The 19,124-nt window shown below is 33.1% G+C and overlaps 1 protein-coding gene across 1 annotated transcript; it reads left to right on the plus strand.

Moving 5' to 3' along the window:
- The first annotated feature begins 15,782 nt into the window (after positions 1-15,782).
- On the plus strand, positions 15,783-18,820 carry LOC115709286 (leucine-rich repeat receptor-like protein kinase PXC1). Its single transcript, XM_030637355.2, has 3 exons — positions 15,783-17,630; positions 17,816-18,259; positions 18,345-18,820. The coding sequence occupies exons 1-3, from the start codon at positions 16,229-16,231 to the stop codon at positions 18,593-18,595; spliced, it is 2,097 nt and encodes a 698-aa protein (XP_030493215.1). The 5' UTR covers positions 15,783-16,228; the 3' UTR covers positions 18,596-18,820.
- The last annotated feature ends 304 nt before the right edge of the window (positions 18,821-19,124 follow it).

The raw sequence follows: 19,124 nt of genomic DNA on the forward strand, positions 1-19,124 counted from the left end.
AGTCCTTAGCTAAATGCTCATTTTCTCCACAAAAGAAACAGAGTCCGAGTGGTCTTGTTTGTGCTTAGGCAACCATGCGCTCTTTTTGGCCATCTTTAGTCGTAAGGATTTCAATTTGTATTTTTGAAGCTTCGACTTGGGTCTCTAAGCTGTCCTCTTCCCGAAGTTGGTAAATCCCAGCTGATCGATTTTTGTTGGTGCTTTCAGCGGCACTTGGACCAGTCTATGTGTGAGATTTGTCAGCAAGCTCAATGAGAAACTCATGAGCTTCTTCGGGTTCCTTTTGAAGGAACTCACCATTGCACATCGTTTCTACAAACTAGCACTCACGACTTGTGAGACCTTCGTAGAAGTAGCTGACAATTCGCCAACTCTCATAGCCATGGTGTGGACACTAAGAGATCTTTAAATCTCTCCCAAACTTGATAGGCCGTTTTATTGTCTTTTTGGAAAAATGTTGAGTTTTGTCTTTTCAAACTGTTGGTCTTATAAATAGTGAAATATTTAATGAAAAATGTTTTGGTCATTTCATCCCATGTTTCGATAGACCTAGATCTCAAAGAATACAACCAACTTTTAGCTTTATCCTTCAAGGAAAAAGGGAAAAACTTTAAGCGCGCAGCATCATTGATGGTTGCTCGGTCATAGAAAGTGTCAACAACTTCCTCAAATTCCCTAATATGCACAAATGTATTTTCATTTTCCATTACATGAAAAGTTGGCAAAAGTTGAATAATGTCGGGTTTGACACCCAGACTTGGCATATTAAGTGGAAATATAAAGCATGATGGTATGGAAGTTTGGATGGAATGAAGGTAATCGTTAAGTGTTGTCTGTTGTATTTCATTATTATTATTCATTGCAAAAGGATTACTGATTATCGTGTGAGCGGGAGAAGGAGTAGTGGATGGATTGGATGAAGTTTCACTAGAAATGGTTTCGTCAGAAGAAGAGTTACTCATCCACTCTTGTTTGCTTTTTTTTTTTATTCTTTTGTTCAACTTGTTCCTAGGTTACTTTGGAGGTTTTTAGAATGGTCCTTCACAACCTACTAGAACTCCCCAGGGTTACCAAGTAAGTGTGAGGGGTTGACTAACCTTTTCAACCAAAGACCTTTCTAAGCAAAAATGAGTCGTTTATTTTTAATAGAACAAAGTTGTTTTTGTTATAGTATATAGCACAAAAATGCAATATTACAATGATTAACACGAAAATGTTCTCAGGACAATTAGAAAGGTTGCCAAGGTACCGCTTAGTCCCAACCTTGCCTAGACAGAACTGAGGTTCCCAGGTAAAGTGGAGGGTACACTAACACAAACCTTATTTCCCAACCTTGGTTTGTGACATATAAAATATTACACCGTTGTACTAAATACTAGTATTTTATGAAAGAAATTTTAGAAATTATTTTTTTTTGGGGTATTTTATGATGTTTTTTTTTTTAAAGGACTTAAAATCTAAGAGTACTAAAAAAAGACAAATCAAACTCTAATGAAGAAAGAAAACAATAACTAAAATATAATATAAACAATCACACTAGACAAAAATTAAAGTGAAAAAAAAATTAAATGGAATAGACTTTTTTTTAAAAGCAAAAAAAAAAAAAAATACTTGTGAAACTAAATAAAAGAAGATGTCAATTATTTTTTTGTATATTTTTTTTTTAAGAAATCATTTCTGATAAGGAAGATCGGATAAAACCGCAACCTAGAACATACTTTGAATTCTTGGTAATTTTTTTTCTTCAAAAATATTTATACATTATAAGACAATATTCTCAAGAAAATAAATATAAGAAAAAGTTACTAACCTCTTGATTGTAGATTTCACTAGCTTTTGAAAAATTACCGTCCCGGCAACGGCGCCAAAAGTTTTTTAATGCCCAAATGTGACTTCCACTAGCGGTGGTTATAGTATAGATCGGACGGTCGATTTCACAGGGAGGTGATTATAGGCAAAAGTGTTAGTACAAAAATAAACACAAAAAGTTAATAACAAGTAACTAAATGAGTTTGAGGATTTTTAATTTGGTAACAAATATTAAAAGAAAGCAAATAAAGTGTGTAATCAATGGTAAAAAGAAAAAGATTTTAAGAGTCATCCATATGCTTTTTTAGCTATTTTGTGCCTTTGATTCACAAAGTTGAGACAAATGATGTAACACTACATTCATTATATTTTGAGTATACAAGTTTTTGAAAATAAAAAAAAATAATTAATCTTATGTGAACCTAGAAATGACATTATACATCAAGTAATAATGCAATAAAATGTTAAACATAAAACTAAACACCAATACTATTTAAACCACTAAGGCTAGCTTAGTGGTGAGGGAGGGATGGAAAAAATGAGAGGTCATGAGTTCGAACCTAAGACCTTTAAGTTATAAGATATTAATTGATTGTAAAATACCATTACGCTACACTGAAAAAAAAAAAAAAAAAAAAAAAAAAAAAAAACATCAATACTATTTTTACTAAAATGTAACACCTAGAAAGAGCATGACTAATCCTATATATTTTTAGTAAAAATAGTGCCAAAGAGATAGAGATGGAGATGGTGGTGATAGTGAAGGAAATGAACATTAATATTCTTTTATTAATTTTTACACATAAGGAGAGCATGACTAAGCATATATATCATTTAACAAAAAGTAAATAAAAATGAACATAAAAGACAAAAATGTGCAATACTACCATTACTATAATCACTAAATAAAAATATATAGAAAGAGCATCACTAAGTCTATATATATTTTGTATATAATAGCATAGATAATAATAAAGATGGATAAAGAAAATAAAAATAAAAGTGGAATATGAACTAGCATTACTCAAATAGATATTACATGTGAATCAAAGATACAAAATAACTTCACTTTGCATATGGAATCATCCCTAACCTTCCAAGGAAGATTAGGCCATTATGCTAATCATTCTCATAAAATTTCTAAAGAGAAAAGATGAGAAGAAAAATGGAGAGAAATTTTGCTATAGTTATCCCACTCTAAAAATTACACACTTCACTACTAAAATGAGCTCTTATTTATAGAGCCATGAAAGGACCAAAAATAAATAAATAAAAGTTTGGGATTATAAAATAAATATTAATATTAAATTTGACATTTGAAATCAAAAATAAAATTAATATTATTTTTGTTATCATTGTTATTTTGTCTTCTACTCTTTGGATGAAGGTTGAGTGTGGAAGAGGAAAATAGGGTTGATGATGACCTAGACTTATCATCATTGCATCACATGCTTTGGAAGAGAGAAAATAGATGATGAGTTTCATGGGCTAAGCTTGACCTTTTTGGATTGGGTTGCTTTGGACTTAAACAAAAATGCCATTTTCTTTCCTTCTTTTCTTTTCTACTTTGCTCTTTTCTCTTTCTTTCAATAAAAGTACCCTTTGATTCCTACAAGAAAATCATAAATTGAATCAAAATAAAATATTTTCATTTATAAAATATATTACAATAATTTATGAAAATGTTAATTAAAATTCAACTTATTTTATCATTTAAAATAAATAAAAGTATATTTTTAACCACTAATCAAAGGGATTTGAATTTTTTAATATCGAAGACTTGCGAATTTTGTTGCATAAAATAAACCCATGTCATTCTAGTAAAGTCATCAATGAAAAGAATGAAATACCTATTTTGGTCATTTGATGGAGTGCGCATTGTCCCGCAGATGTCAGTTTGGACTAGCTCCAGTGGCTTTTTGGCTCTCCAAGTTTTGCCGAATGGGAAAGGTTGTCGATGTTGTTTCCCGAGAATGCTTCCTTCGCAAACTGTGTTAATCTCCTTAATTGTTGGGAAGTCTCGTATCATATTCTTCTGCTTGAGGATCTTTAGCCCGTGAAAGTTAAAATGACCAAATCTTCTATGCCAAAGCCATGATTCATTAGTTTGTGCTAGCATTGCCACACTACTTGCGTATCTCCATTGTATGGGAAAGTATTTGTTTTCTCTCATTTTTACCTTTTTAATTTGAAAGGATTTATCCTGCTTATCATAAATTGTGCAAGAATCTCCTTCAAAATGCAAAGAGTACCCTTTCTCAATCATTTGACCTACGATATGTAGGTTTTGATCAATGTTGGGTACCAAGAGTACATCATTGATGTAACTCTTGCTTTTTTTAGTGTCAATGGCAACGGTGCCTTTGTCGACTGCTTCCATGAAGTCACCATTACTGATTTTGACTTTAGTCTTGGATTTATCAAGACTATAAAAGATGCTTTCATTTTTCGTCATGTGATTACTACAACCACTATAAAGATATCAAGTATATTTTCCTTCTTTTAATGCAGCTTGGCAGGCATAAAAGAGGTTAATTTCATTATTTTTCTCTTCAAAAAAATTAGCTTGATGAGATTTCTTTAAACAACAAGTTTTTTTAGTGTGGTCAAATTTTTTACAATTTTGGCATTGTGGTTTTCCTTTAAACCAGTCGTCGTTCTCCAAATGACTTTTTTTTTTACAAATACCACATAGAGAATACTTGTCGTTATTTTCTTTTTGTGTCTTTTTCCCATCAACTTTTGGTTTTTGAGATTGCGGATTAATTTTAGACTGAAAGGCATTTTCAGCTTCACTTTCCTTATGCATTTCTCGTCTACTTTCATATGCTTCAAGAAAGCCCATTAGTTCATTCGGTGATAGAGTTTCCAAATCTTTTGTTTCTTCTATCACAGAAACTATTGAATCATATTTTTTTATACAAGAAATTAGTATCTCTTGTACTATATTTTTGTCAGATATTATTTCTCCATAGGCTCCCATTTGATTTACTTTTCTTTAATTCTAGAATAGTAATCTTTTGCGGTCACATTATTTTTCATTTTAAAATTTTCAAAATCTCTTCTAAGCTTTTGTAATCTAACAGTACGTACCTTAATTGTTTCTTGGAACTCCTCCTGCAGTGTGTCCCATGCTTCTTTTGCCGTTGCTGCGCCCATAATTCGTGGAAAAAGGTTATCTACTGTAGTTTGCTACAAGTAGTATAATGCATGAGAATCCTTTTATTGATTATCCTCCAGTGCCTTCTTTTGATCTTCCGAAAGAGATGTAATATCTTCTGGAATATTGATTCATTCTTCAACAATTTTTCATAACTTTTGTGATAAAAAATAGGTCTTCATTTTGATGGACCAAAAATTATAGTTTTCTCCATAGAAAATTGGAAGAAGTAGAGAAAAGCAGTTACTCATGTTGATGAGCGGAAAAGATTATGCCAAGTGATATGATCGAACGGAGCTTTGATACCAATGATGGTTTGAGAATAAAGTTGTATTGATTTTGTTTAGTTAAGGTGGATATGTTGTTAGTGGTTTGTTGTGGTAATATAGTGAAGTAGTGATGTTGATGAGTAATTGTTGATTTAGTATATGAAATTAATTTGGCTTAGAAGAGAGAGTTGTATGTAAAGTAGTAAGCTCTATTGATAGTTTGGAACTTTGGCTTTTGGGTATTGGTTACCATTTGGAACCTTCGATGGGATATTTATAGTTGCTCACCCCTTACACTTTATTGTTAGAATTATTTCTTCTAGATCTTTCTTTTACTAGAAGGAATTATATCCAAACAAATCTAAATATTTCTAGAGTTAACATAACTAGTATATTTTAGACTTAATCTAATCTAGAAATCTCTTTCTTAGATAATATTTTATACTAGTGTATAGAAATTTTCAGACTAAATTGTGTAGAAATGTGTAGTAAATTCTAATACCACTAAAGTCAGTCTCGTCCATGTAAGCAGCGATTATGCTGTATTTTTTTTTTTTTTTTATCTAATAACTCAATTAGGTTTTTATTTCTTTTTTTGGGGATTTGACAAAGGTATTGTGTGAATCAGATTTGTTTCAGTCAATCTTTGTGACTATGGTGGATTTTGATTCTTTGAATAATTTTGTGGATTTTATTTGTGTATTTATCTATTATTTTTTATTTCTATAAGCATAGGATTTGGATGTTAAATATTTTTTATGCCGAGATTTTGATAGCCACTTCTGCAATGGGAAATTTGAAATTCCATGATTAAAATACTTTATAATTTTTCTCCTAAATGTATAGTCATTAAAATTGGTCATATATGACCACTTTAATGATTTTCCTAAACTACCCCTCACATTTCAAACCATCTCTCTCTCTTCCTCTCTCTCAGCCGAACCAAGAACCCATCCCAAACCCACTCTCAGCCGACGCCACCCCATCCCAAATCCACTCTTACCGACGACCGTCCACGGTGTACCCAACTCTGGCGTCGACGTCAACCCCGAACCACCCAAACGCTGCACCCCATCTCAGCCCCCTTCTCTCTTCATCTCTTTCTAACCGAAAAAAAAAATAAACCACCAGGTCCGATGGTCGGACCCAATGGTCCGACCATCGGACCTAGTGGTTTTTTTTTTCTTTCGAAAGAGATGAAGAGAGAGAGGGGGGTCCGATGGTCGGACCATGGGGTCCGATTGGTCGGACCCCATCGGACCCAATGGTCCGACCATCGGACCTGGTAGGTTTTTTTTTTCTTTAGGTTAGAAAGAGATGAAGAGAGAAGGGGGCTGAGATGGGGTGCAGCGTTTGGGTGGTTCGGGGTTGACATCGACGCCGGAGCTGGGTACACCGTGGACGGTCGTCGGTGAGAGTGGGTTTGGGATGGGGTGGCGTCGGCTGAGAGTGGGTTTGGGATGGGTTCTTGGTTCGACTGAGAGAGAGGAAGAGAGAGAGAGATGGTTTGAAATGTGAGGGGTAGTTTAGGAAAATCATTAAAGTGGTCATATATGACCAATTTTAATGACTATACATTTAGGGGAAAAATTATAAGGTATTTTAAGCATGGAATTTCAAATTTCCCTCTGCAATTTATCCGCATGCTTATGTTGCTTATTGTATTCATGCATTTTCCAAAAGAGTGACCAAAACTGTTAGATAATAGTCCTCTTCGAGACAGGACAAATCTCTTAAAATGCACTCTTCGAGTCAGTACCAAATTCCATTTGAACCAAAGTTCTATATACTCATTCCATATCTCACAATAACTACACAATTACATATTTATACTCATTCACAACCTTTTCAAATTACTAATAAGCTCCTACACTATTTTATAGTGTAACACTTTCCCACCCTTCAAAATCACCTTGTCCTCAAGGTGGTAAAAATAAAAAGAGACTAAAAGACAAACACAGCAAAAAAATACAAAATATAAAACATCTCAAGCCCACATTTATTTATTTTTAAAGATTAGCTTCAAGCCTAGGCCTAAAATTCTTAAGGCAGCAGCAGCATCTTCTTCACCCGCTACAAGTTACGCCCCTGTTTCATCATCTTCTTCTCTTCTATATATACATATATATTTTTTTGAATGCTTGGAAGCAGCTGATGATATGATCTCTTTCAATTCTGTTTATGTCTCTCTTCATTTCAATGGTTGAAAATAAGACTGTATATGTATATATATATTACCTTTATAAAAGTGAAGAAATATATATATTGATATATTTCTGCAAACGATAGGAGATAAAACCTGAGGTTATCGTCTCTGCTCCGATGGCTTTCTCCAATCCGGCGCGACCAAGCTTTCGATCGTCCTCCAGTGATCACTTCATGTCGTTCCTCGCTGTTAAAGATCCACAGTCGTCGCTGATCCAATATCCACTGTCGTCCATGATTGAAAATCCTCCTCCGATCTATCCGCAGTGTGCGAATTGATTCCCATAGTGAGTCACCATTAACAACTAAAACAGTCTCTCTAACACGCTCAAAACCTTGTGCGCGAAGATCCAATGCCATCTCTGTCTTCTCTGACGTTGGAGTTCTTCGAGCTGCCTTCGTTGATGCAGATCGAGAATCCACAACATCTGATGAAGCCACACCGATCTCCTCCGCTTTTGGTGTTCTTCGAGCTGCCTTTTTCGTCGTAGATCGAACTGGAATTGATTGCGATCTACCTAGATCAGATCCAGCTGAAATGACAGTGTCGACAAGATCGAGAGCCTTCTCCGGTGGCTTCATGATTCTCACTGGTTTAGTAGAGTCGTCGACCTCCTGAACCGTGGTTGCTGCTTGAGATGAGGAATCCAGCAGTGCCGCAGTCGACAAGTCGTGGCGCTCAAACATGGCGTCAGTATGCAACAGATCTAATCATGGATCTTACAAACTCACGAAGCTCTTCGTCAGTCATATTGCAGAACTCTCAATGAAATTCTCTCAATGAAAGCACCAATTGTTAGATAATAGTCTTCTTCGAGACAGGATAAATCTCTTAAAATGCACTCTTCGAGTCATTGCCAAATTCTATTTGAACCAAAGTTCTATTTACTCATTCCATATCTCACAATAACTACACAATTACATATGGGAATTTTGATTTTATATGCTTAAATAATTAAAAAATTTTATTATTATACCAAAAACTTAAACCATAAAAAAAACTATACTTTTTTTTTTAAAACCCCAAAAATACCCCTCTCACAATTCTCTCTCTCTCTCTGCATCATCTCTCTCTCTCTCTCTCTCTCTCTCTCTCTCTCTCTCTCTCTCTCTCTCTCTCTCTCTCTCTCTCTCTCTCTCTCTATATATATATATATATATATCTCAGCCAACTCTCTCTCTCTCAACTCACAGTCGACCCCAACGCCACCCACTCTCGGACCCAAACGCCACCCACTCTCGGACCGAAACCCACTCTCTCTTCCTCTCTCTCTCAAATCGCAGAAAAAAAAAAGTTTCACAGCCGATGGTCGGACCTTGGGGTCCGATGGGGTCCGACCAATCGGACCCATCGGACCCCAAGGTCCGACCATCTGACCTCTCTCTTCCTCTCTCCGAAATGCGAAGAAAAAAAAAGAAAAGTTTCACAGCCGATGGTCAGACCTTGGGGTCCGATGGGGTCCGACCAATCGGACCCATCGGACCCCAAGGTCCGACCATCGGACCTCTTTCTTCCTCTCTATGAAATCTGAAGAAAATAAAAAAAAAAAAAGAAAAGTCCCACAGCCGAAGGTTTCGTGGGTGGCGTTTGGGTCCGAGAGTGGGTGGCGTTTGGGTCCGATGGGGTTTGGGTTTGTGGGTGGCGTTGGGGTCGACTGTGAGTTGAGAGAGAGAGAGTTGGCTGAGAGAGATAGAGAGAGAGAGAGAGAGAGAGAGAGAGAGAGAGAGAGAGATGATGCAGAGAGAGAGAGAATTGTGAGGGGGGTATTTTTGGGGTTTTGAAAAAAAAAGTATAGTTTTTTTATGGTTTAAGTTTTTGGTATAATAATAAAATTTTTTAATTATTTAAGCATATAAAATCAAAATTCCCTTACATATTTATAGTCATTCATATCCTTTTAAAATTACTAATAAGCCCCTACACTATTTTATAGTGTAACAAAAACCCATAATCTGGACGGTATGTTTTGTTTGGATCATTTGTTCCTTTGATCATTATGCATATAAAAGGCTATTCATTTATGTTAAAATGAGTGTATAATATTAATTATTGTCTTTTCTCTTTGTTTTGAATCTTTTATTGGATATGTTATTTCGAATTTTTCTATGGAATTAGGGGTTTAGCGGTTATAATTGATAATTTGATAGGACTTGCGTTTAAAACCCACTTATATTATTATTATTATTTTAATTATAATTTTTTTTAGTTATTGTGTATTGTATGGAAGTTCTATTGAATTTATATGTTAATATTTTTGGAACTCATTACTTTAATTAGAACTGATTTCAGTGACGGACTCAGAATTTTTATTTTGTGAGGGCTTATTTATCGTAAAAAAATATTTATAGCTACATTATAATCACTTTTAATAAATTTATCTAATTTAGTGGGGGCTTTTCTACTATTTTGGCCTATAATTATTAAATTAAAAAATTTACATTTAATTTTTTAAAAGGCAATATTTTTGTTCGTGGGGGCTATACTCTTAATGGGTCCGTCCCTGACTGATTTTGAGTTATTATGTGTTATTTATTTTTAATTATTTTGTTGTAGAACTGATTCTGTTTTAGTTTATATATCAGTGTTTTTTGGAATTGATTCACTCTTGTTTTATTATTTTTTTTTTTAATTATAACTGATTTTTATGTTATTGTGTGTTATTTGTTTTTAGTTATTTATTGTGAAACTAGTTTTATTTAAATTTATATCGCACTTGGTTTTTTATATAAGTCATTTTAGAAAGAAAAGAAAATGAATTATCTATTTTAAAAATTGATTTTCAATTTAATTAATTCAAGGAACTAGTTTGTAATTTAGTTATTTTAGGAACTAATATTTTATTTAGTTAATTCAAGTAATCGGTTTTTGATTTATTTATTTTATTTTAATTAGTTTTTCTGTGTAAGTTTTTATCTTAGTTTCTTTACGAAACTAGTTTCTATCTCAAATTTTTAACTAGTTGATAAATATAACTGTTTTTCGTTATATTATATTTTAAGTTATTGTGTGTTATTATTTATTTTATTTATTTTGTTATGGAACTAGTTCTGTTTATATTTATGCCTTAGTATTTTTGGAATTGATCCCACCTTAATTTTTTTAAAAAAATTATAACCGGTTTTATGAGGTATTATGTGTTATTCGTTTTTACTTATTTTGTTGCGGAACTAGTTTTATTTTTAATTTATATTTTAGTGTTTTAGGAATTGATTTCCTTTTTGTTTTTTAATTGTAATTGGTTTGAGTTATTGCGTATAACTTGTTTTTATTCATTATGTTATAGATCCATTTCTATTTTAATTATATTCAGTTTGAGTTATTTGTGTTATTTGTTTTTTTTTTCATTATAACATTGTCATAGAAAGAGTTCTACTTTAATTATAACTGGTTTGAGTTATTTTGTGTTTATTTTTATTCATTATGTTATAAAATCGGTTTAAATTATTCTGTGTTATTAGTTTTTATTTATTATGTTATAGAATCAGTTCTATTTTTTAATTATAATCGATTTGAATTATTGCGTGTTTCTTGTTTTTATTCATTATGTTATAGAATTGGTTTTATTGTAATTTATCCACAGTTTGAGTTAAATAGTGTTATTTATTTTTATTCATTATGTTATAAAATCGATTATATTTTTATTTAGATATGAGACATCTACTTTTTGTAATTTTTCCAGTAATTTTTCTAACAACAATGATTTTTCTGGTGACAATAACTTTCTCGTCGACTTTTTCGGCGACAATAACTTTTCTGTTGACTTTTGCAGTACCGGTGACTTTTTTGGCACCGGTGACTTTTCTGGCAAAACTTATTATTAGAAATTTTATCAAATTTATCTTTTTTCTAATTTCTCATATTTTAAACTTTAATTATTTTTTAATCTCATATCTTTTTGCATTATTTATGTATTTATTTTAGGCTAAATAATAATTTTTTCCTCCGAACTTTGACATGTACTAAATCATGCCCCTGAACTTTTTTGGCCGTTAAAATTTCCTCCTGAACTATTAAGATTGTTAAATTTAAGGACTTTTATCTAATTTTAGTAAAAAAATTTTAACATGGATGAAAGTTCAGGGGGCATGATTTAGTACATATCAAAGTTTGAGAGGCATGATTTGGTAGATATCATAGTTTGGGGAGCATGATTTAGTACATAAACAATCATGAAACAGTAAAATTGAATGAAATTAGACAAAAGTCCTTAAATCTAACAATCTCAATAGTTCAGGGGGCATGATTTGGTATATGTCAAAGTTCCGGGAAAAAATTACTAATTAGCTTTTATTTTATATAAAAGTAAATTCTATTAAATTTTTATGAAAAAACCCCTATATAATATCAAAGAAAAGCCCAATCTTAAAAGAGAGGATGGCAGAACGGGAAGATTGGAATAAAATAGGTGCGGTGAGCACTGTCAATCGTCATGTGAACAGAGAAAGAGGCTATATAACTGAGATAGGGCAGAGCAATGGCAATTTTAGAACAGAGAGAGAAAATAGTTATTGTTGAAGGAGATAACCAAAACCAGTGATTCATCATGTCAGTAATCCTAGTGAAAGAGTACATAAAATATGAACTATTATGATATAAAAGACTTTGTTTGGATGCCATTAAATTTCCAAGATTCGAAACTTCACTTAATGCTATGCCTAAATTTGCATATGCTCTGTGAAAAAAATTGGACCGAAGGAGAGAGAGTTAGATTGCTACAAAATGACTGGGATTTGACTACCCTGTCCCACAATCTCCAAAATAGTTTTCTATTATCTTATCTTATTCATTTCTTTTCCCTTTTCTTTTATTTTGCTTCAAAAAAAAAAATAAAAATTCTCAACTGTCTATAGGCTGGTAATGACCAATATGCTTTATTTGTATATTTTTATTGATCCGACAGAGGGAAAACAATGCGTTGGCCATGTTTAAGTTTATGTTGTTTCTTTTTTCTTACACAAAAGAAAGCTACTATTACTACGCCTTAACTTCCTGAACATAAAAAGTTGTGTAAATTACTTTGTTCTTTGTATCTTTGCATTGCATTTTTTTTACTATTTTATTTCATTGAGAGAACTATCTTTCACAGTCTCTTCACATAAAATTGTTTATTTCCATAAAATGTTGGTAAGTACTTACATTACATACTAACCAATATTATAATTTCACTTTAGATAGTTTTAGCTGGTTAAATTACACCATATTTAAAATAGGGTTGTCTTTATCTACAAATTACTTCACTTAGTTTCCTTTAAATGGGGTTTTCTTTGTCTTGATGAAGTACTCTTTTTGCTAATGTGCTAACTTTTGCTTTGACCTTTTTTCCTTTTTCTGGTACCAAAGGTTTTGTCCACTTGTTGACTGAATAGTAATGAAGATAGAAAAATTAGAACACCAATCCCGCCTTCAATCTCTCCTTCTGCCATCACTACTATCAAATTCATTCTATAAAGCACTTTAATCTAACCTAAAATAAAATGAAAGATATATATAAGAAAAAGAGAAAAGAGAAAAGCTGAGGTATTTCCTTCACTTTATGAGACAAGCATTACTATGCATACTAGGGAAGATCATGGCTGAGAATTGGGGACCTATACAATATATATATATATATATATATATATATATATATATATATGAAGCCCCACCATGTGGCACTAAAAGATTAAAACCAAAACTTCACTTTCCTACATATATAGCTGAACAAATTAAGCTCAATAATAAAATATTGAAGTCACACACTTCATCCCAAAAGACAAAAATTATACCTATATTATATTTTATGTAATTTTTGTATAATGTATGCAGCTGTAGGAGTAGTAGGATGGTGCCATCAGCTATAAGTAGAGTCAAAACTAATGGAGTAGTTTTTCTTATAAACTTATTTTCTCACTCATCACTTACTAAAAAAAAAGTGAATACATATTGCAAAAACTTTATGAAATTATCAGATTATTCAATTTTTTTTTTCTTTTGAGGGGAATATTCAATCTTCCTTTTTCTTCTCTGAATATCATACTAATGGAATATAATTTTAGTTGGACTAATACTGTTAATTGTATAAAAAGTGGGGTAAGAAAAAAAGATGTAAGTTAAGCAATCTAGTCATTTTTTTTTTCTTTTCATGTATGTTTATTATCATAATTCTATCCTTCTAGGTATGGCAGAGAAACTTTGCTTACTAAAGACTCAAGGTTCAGAACTTTTTCTTTTTTACTTTTATTTTTCCTTTTCTTCTTCTTCCAGGATATGGATAAATTGAAGAGAACAAAATGGAAACCATACACTTCCTTTATCTGAAATCCTTGTCCAATGAGGTTTAGATAATTAATCATGTTTTGAGGTAAATAGTACAAATTTTGAATAAGGTAGGAATGGTCCACAGCCCAACACACGGTTGAGTGGGGTAAGCTTCACTATCCAACCAATTTTTCCAAAGCCTGCATATCAGCTAATTGTTGTTTTATAAGACTGTATCTGTATATACACTAATGAGATAGATGTTTGTTATGGGAGTTGCACTTGGAGAGAGGGAGTAAAGTTAGAAGGTACTTAATTAGATTAGAGAATATAAAACTAGTGGTTTGGTTAGAAGGAATGAAAATATAAGAATTAGAATAATGAAATGGGAATAGGAATAAAAATAAAATGGAATCATATTTAAATTGCATAAAAAAACTCACTAATCCGGTGTTGTCTGTAATAGGAATTTTTTTGTTATATCTTTTCTTACTTAGGTCAAGAGTTTAAATCTCTCTAGAGTCTTTCATGGAAGAGAGACTAAATAAATAAACAAATTTAAGGACCAAATAGTATTTTAATATATTTTAATGCAGTGTCAAATAAATGGTAAAATACTATAGTTTGATATTTTTGTAGAAATTCCTAATCCAACTGTATATTAAAATATGTGTTAAATTTGGGTTATGTTAAAAGTTAGACCAAATTTGACATATGATATAATATTAGGACAAATTTAGCATACATGTATATTTTTCATTTACATTATTATTTAGCATTAACCAGTTACTTTAATTCACTTTTCTAATTACAATATTGCAACCATTTTAAAAATATATATATATATTTAATTTATTGATTATAATTAATGATAATTACTTTTTATACTAATTTACAATTTGTTATTATGTACTGGAACATAATTGTAAAAATAATATGCTAAATAAAAAGTAATTGGCTAATAAATAAGGCTACTCAGGTCAAGATTTGAGATTTCTACCAATTTAGGAAAGCTTACATATCTTTATATTCCGTCTCAATTCTTAGAGCATTTCTAATGCAATGGTATAATAAAACTTTTTCATCACCATTTTTTTTAGCATATTGTGATAAAATAAGATGAAAAATGTATATTAAATTTGACATATATTAAAAATTATACTAAATTTAGAATAGATGTGGAACTGTTGTGGAGAAAGTAGAATATAGTGAGGCTTATAATAACATACATGATATCAATTTTAAAATTGATTGACAATAAAAAATAGTAACCATACATTTTATATATGATACACTTTATAACATCATTTTTTTTTAACGAGACTTTATAGCATAATTTGGATTGTCATAATAGTTTAGGTAGAAACAAATTATATTTATTACTTTTTATACTTTCAACAAAAAAAATATATAGTTTTGTTAATTTTTTTAAGTTAATTTGTATTGAATGTATATTAGCCTATAATTGCAAAATTTAGACAATATATAATATTAGGCTTTTTTTTTGGTCAAATTTTACACAAATTTTATATTTAATTCAACAAATTTTGTGGAAAAAAAAAATCAATCATTTGTAAAGTTCTAATCAAATAAATTAAGATATGTCTTAATCATCATAGTCGCTGACTATTGTGAGTATCAAAATCTTAGTGATTGATCAATGTGAAATAGTATGGTTAATTCTAATTATGGGATTACCACGATCAATGGTCGGGATTTGCGGTTAAGATGATCAAAGATTAGTAGGTGAAAATAAGTCTACCTCTTCTTACATTGCATGGCTATATACTCATGATATAATTAGCAAGTGAATCATGACAACTACGTAAAATCCACAATTTTTTTTTAATTTTTTATTTTTAAATACTAATTTATATTGGGTCAGAGACTTTCAGAAGCCATGCCTGCTCTTCTTTCTCATTTGTTTTTCTTTTAAGGCCACATCTGTTGAAAACATGCATAGTGTGTAGGGACACCCAAAATGCCCAATTGGTTAATAAAGAAAGGGAAAAAGGGGAAAAGAAAAGGAATGACTGAACTATCTCAAAACCCCTTTTTAGAATTTACTCATTGCATTTAGAGAGGAGTGGAGAACAGCAATCATTCATGCAACCACTCTCCCCAAAAACCCACCTCTCTCTCTCTCTTTCTAGACTTTCTAATCTAATCCTACCCATTTTCTAACCCTCTTATTAAACTTTAATTATTTCCTTTCTCTATTATCATAATTATGATGCCTCTCAAATAATTATAAGGGAAACACAAAACAAACCCATTTCACATAATCATTCCCTCTCCCTTCCTCACTCACCCCATTACCAACAAGAAAAAGAAAAAGAAAAAGAAATAAAGAAAGAAACAATAAAGAAAATGTTTTATTCTCATTTCTCTCTCATGAAAGACAAAATAGTGAGTTTCTAGAGTGAGAGAAATCCGTTATATTTTTTCCCCTTATATTCAAAAAACACACTCATTGCTTACACATTATAGTACTCCTCTTCCCGCCCAAGAGGCCCAAAAACAAACAAAGAGAAAAAGATTGGACTAATGAGGAAGATTAAGCTACCTTATCATCATCATCGCATTCGCATGGCCATCTTCTCTTCATTCTCACCATATTTTCTCACTCTCTTCTTTGCTCAACTCGTTCTTTCTTCTCCGTCTCCGACCAACAACAACAATGACACCGATTCCCTCACAAGCTTTCGTCTCCAGACCGACACCCACGGTGGTCTCCTCTCCAACTGGACAGGCCCAGATGCCTGCGCTGCCGCCTGGACCGGGGTACGATGCTCTCCGACCGGCAGAGTCTTCTCTCTCTCCCTCCCTTCACTTAATCTTCGAGGCCCTCTTGACCATCTCTCTTCACTCGACCAACTCCGGCTCCTTGACCTCCACGACAATAGGTTAAACGGCACCATTACGCCTCTTACTAATTGCACAAACCTCAAACTCGTTTACCTCGCCGGAAATGACCTTTCCGGCGAAATCCCACCTGGGATTTCGTCGCTCCGGAGACTTCTCCGTCTTGACCTCTCTGACAACAACATCCGCGGCGTTATTCCCGAGGGTCTTTCTCATTTGACACGGCTCCTCACTCTTCGACTACAGGATAATATGCTCTCTGGTAAGGTTCCTAATCTATCTGCTTCGCTTCTCAACCTTAAAGAACTCAACTTGACAAACAACGAGCTTTACGGAAGGTTTCCCGACCAGATGTTGAAGAAGTTCGGTGAAGAAAGTGTTTCAGGTAACGAAGGGCTATGTGGGTCGAACCCATTACCGGTTTGTTCATTTACAGAGAATCCATCTTCTCCGGTCCCGTCTGATCAGACCGTACAGTCGAATCCGAGCTCGTTACCTCGAACAACCGTTAATGACGAACCAAAGAAGGAATCAAGAAAAGGGTTGAGCCCTGGCGCTGTAGTGGCGATAGTGATAGCCAATAGCGTAGCTTTGTTGGTGATAATATCGTTCGTCGTGGCTCACTATTGCGCCAAAGAGAGAAACTCGAGTTCCATGGCCGGTAGTGAAAGTGGGAAGAGGAGAAAAAGTTCAAGCAGCTATGGCTCTGAGAAGAAGGTCTACGCAAATGGTGGTGCTGATAGTGATGGTACTACTGGTACGGATCGAAGCAAGCTTGTATTTTTTGACCGAAAGAAACAATTCGAGCTTGAGGATTTGCTCCGAGCTTCGGCGGAGATGTTGGGGAAAGGGAGCTTGGGAACTGTTTATAGGGCGGTTTTAGACGATGGGTGTACGGTTGCTGTTAAGAGGCTTAAGGATGCAAACCCATGTGGGAGGAAAGAGTTCGAGCAATATATGGATGTTATTGGAAAGCTTAAACACCCAAATGTGGTCAAATTAAGAGCTTACTACTATGCCAAAGAGGAAAAGCTTCTGGTCTATGATTACCAACCTAATGGGAGCTTGCACCATCTTCTTCACGGTTAGTACATTCTTAAATACAGGAAAGAACGAATGAAACAAAACAAAGCTGTCTTTTTTAACAAAATTCTAAAACTTAAAGCAATTTGCTTTTTGTTTGTGAAATTGAGGAACCAAAACAAAAACCAGTTTATTATATTCTGTAATTATAAAGATTTTCTAAGTACATTGATGATATGAAATCAGGGAACAGAGGTCCGGGAAGGATTCCATTGGATTGGACTACAAGGATCAGCTTAGTGTTAGGAGCAGCTAGGGGGCTTGCTCGGATCCACGAAGAGTATGGGTCTGCAAAAATACCTCACGGCAATGTTAAATCGTCGAATGTATTACTAGACAAAAACGGCGTAGCTTGCATATCCGATTTCGGGTTGTCTCTGCTTCTTAACCCAGTTCATGCCATAGCTAGATTGGGAGGTTACAGAGCTCCAGAACAAGCTGAGGTCAAGAGGCTATCTCAGAAAGCTGATGTGTACAGCTTTGGTGTTTTGCTTTTGGAAGTTCTTACCGGAAGAGCTCCTTCTCAGTACCCTTCTCCGGCGAGTACTCGGCCTAATCGCGTTGAGGATGAAGAACAGGCTTTGGACCTCCCGAAATGGGTTCGATCAGTTGTCAAGGAAGAGTGGACAGGTAATGAACAATGCTCTGTTTTATTATTATTGTGTGTGTTTTTTTCATTACAATCATTATTTGACCGAAAGTTAACTTGAATTAGGTGAAGTATTCGATCAAGAGCTTCTGAGGTACAAAAACATAGAGGAAGAGCTTGTATCAATGCTTCATGTGGGGTTAGCTTGTGTGGTTCCACAACCTGAGAAGAGGCCTTCAATGGCGGAAGTGGCTAAGATGATTGAAGATATCAGAGTGGAACAGTCACCTCTGGGTGAAGACTATGATGAGTCAAGAAATTCTCTTTCACCATCTCTGGCTACCACTGAAGATGGACTTGGTCTTGGGCTGCCTTGATTGTGTCCATTGGTAATGGTTCTTTGGTTGGTTGTTTCAATCTACTTCCTCTCTTTCATTTGCATTATCTCGTTGCGAAATTGGTCTCTTTTCAGAAAAATCTATGGATGTCTAGTAATGATCTGTGTAATAATCTATTGTTTTTTTCTTCTTCTTAGGTTTCCATTTATGTAATGTAGCTTCGTTCATTATATAATATTATTTCATAACTCATTTTCAATCAAAGTTAAACAAAGGGATTTTTGGAAAAGGGATTGTGGGAATGGGAATGAGAATAGAATCAAATTTAAAATGGATAAAAAAATTATTCAATTTTTTCTTATCTTGCATTGGAATAGTTTTTTCTTCCACTTCAAAATGAAATAGTCATTCTACTAAAATAATAAAAATATCATCAATTAGAATGAAATTCTAATACTTTAAAATGCAATCAAATAAAAAAAAATAGAATAAAATTATTTCATTTCTACTTTATTATTTTCAACCAAACGCCACTTAAGAAATAAAATAGGAATGGAATGGAATTAAA

This window comes from Cannabis sativa, chromosome 3, assembly GCF_029168945.1.
Source record: "Cannabis sativa cultivar Pink pepper isolate KNU-18-1 chromosome 3, ASM2916894v1, whole genome shotgun sequence".
Classification (NCBI taxonomy): Eukaryota; Viridiplantae; Streptophyta; class Magnoliopsida; order Rosales; family Cannabaceae; genus Cannabis; species Cannabis sativa.

Coding starts and splice junctions, on each gene's coding strand:
- LOC115709286 (XM_030637355.2), top strand. CDS start 16,229: ATGAGGAAGATTAAGCTACCTTATCATCATCATCGCATTCGCATGGCC. Junction 17,631..17,815: donor CTTGCACCATCTTCTTCACG/GTTAGTACATTC, acceptor ATATGAAATCAG/GGAACAGAGGTCCGGGAAGG. Junction 18,260..18,344: donor TGTCAAGGAAGAGTGGACAG/GTAATGAACAAT, acceptor AACTTGAATTAG/GTGAAGTATTCGATCAAGAG.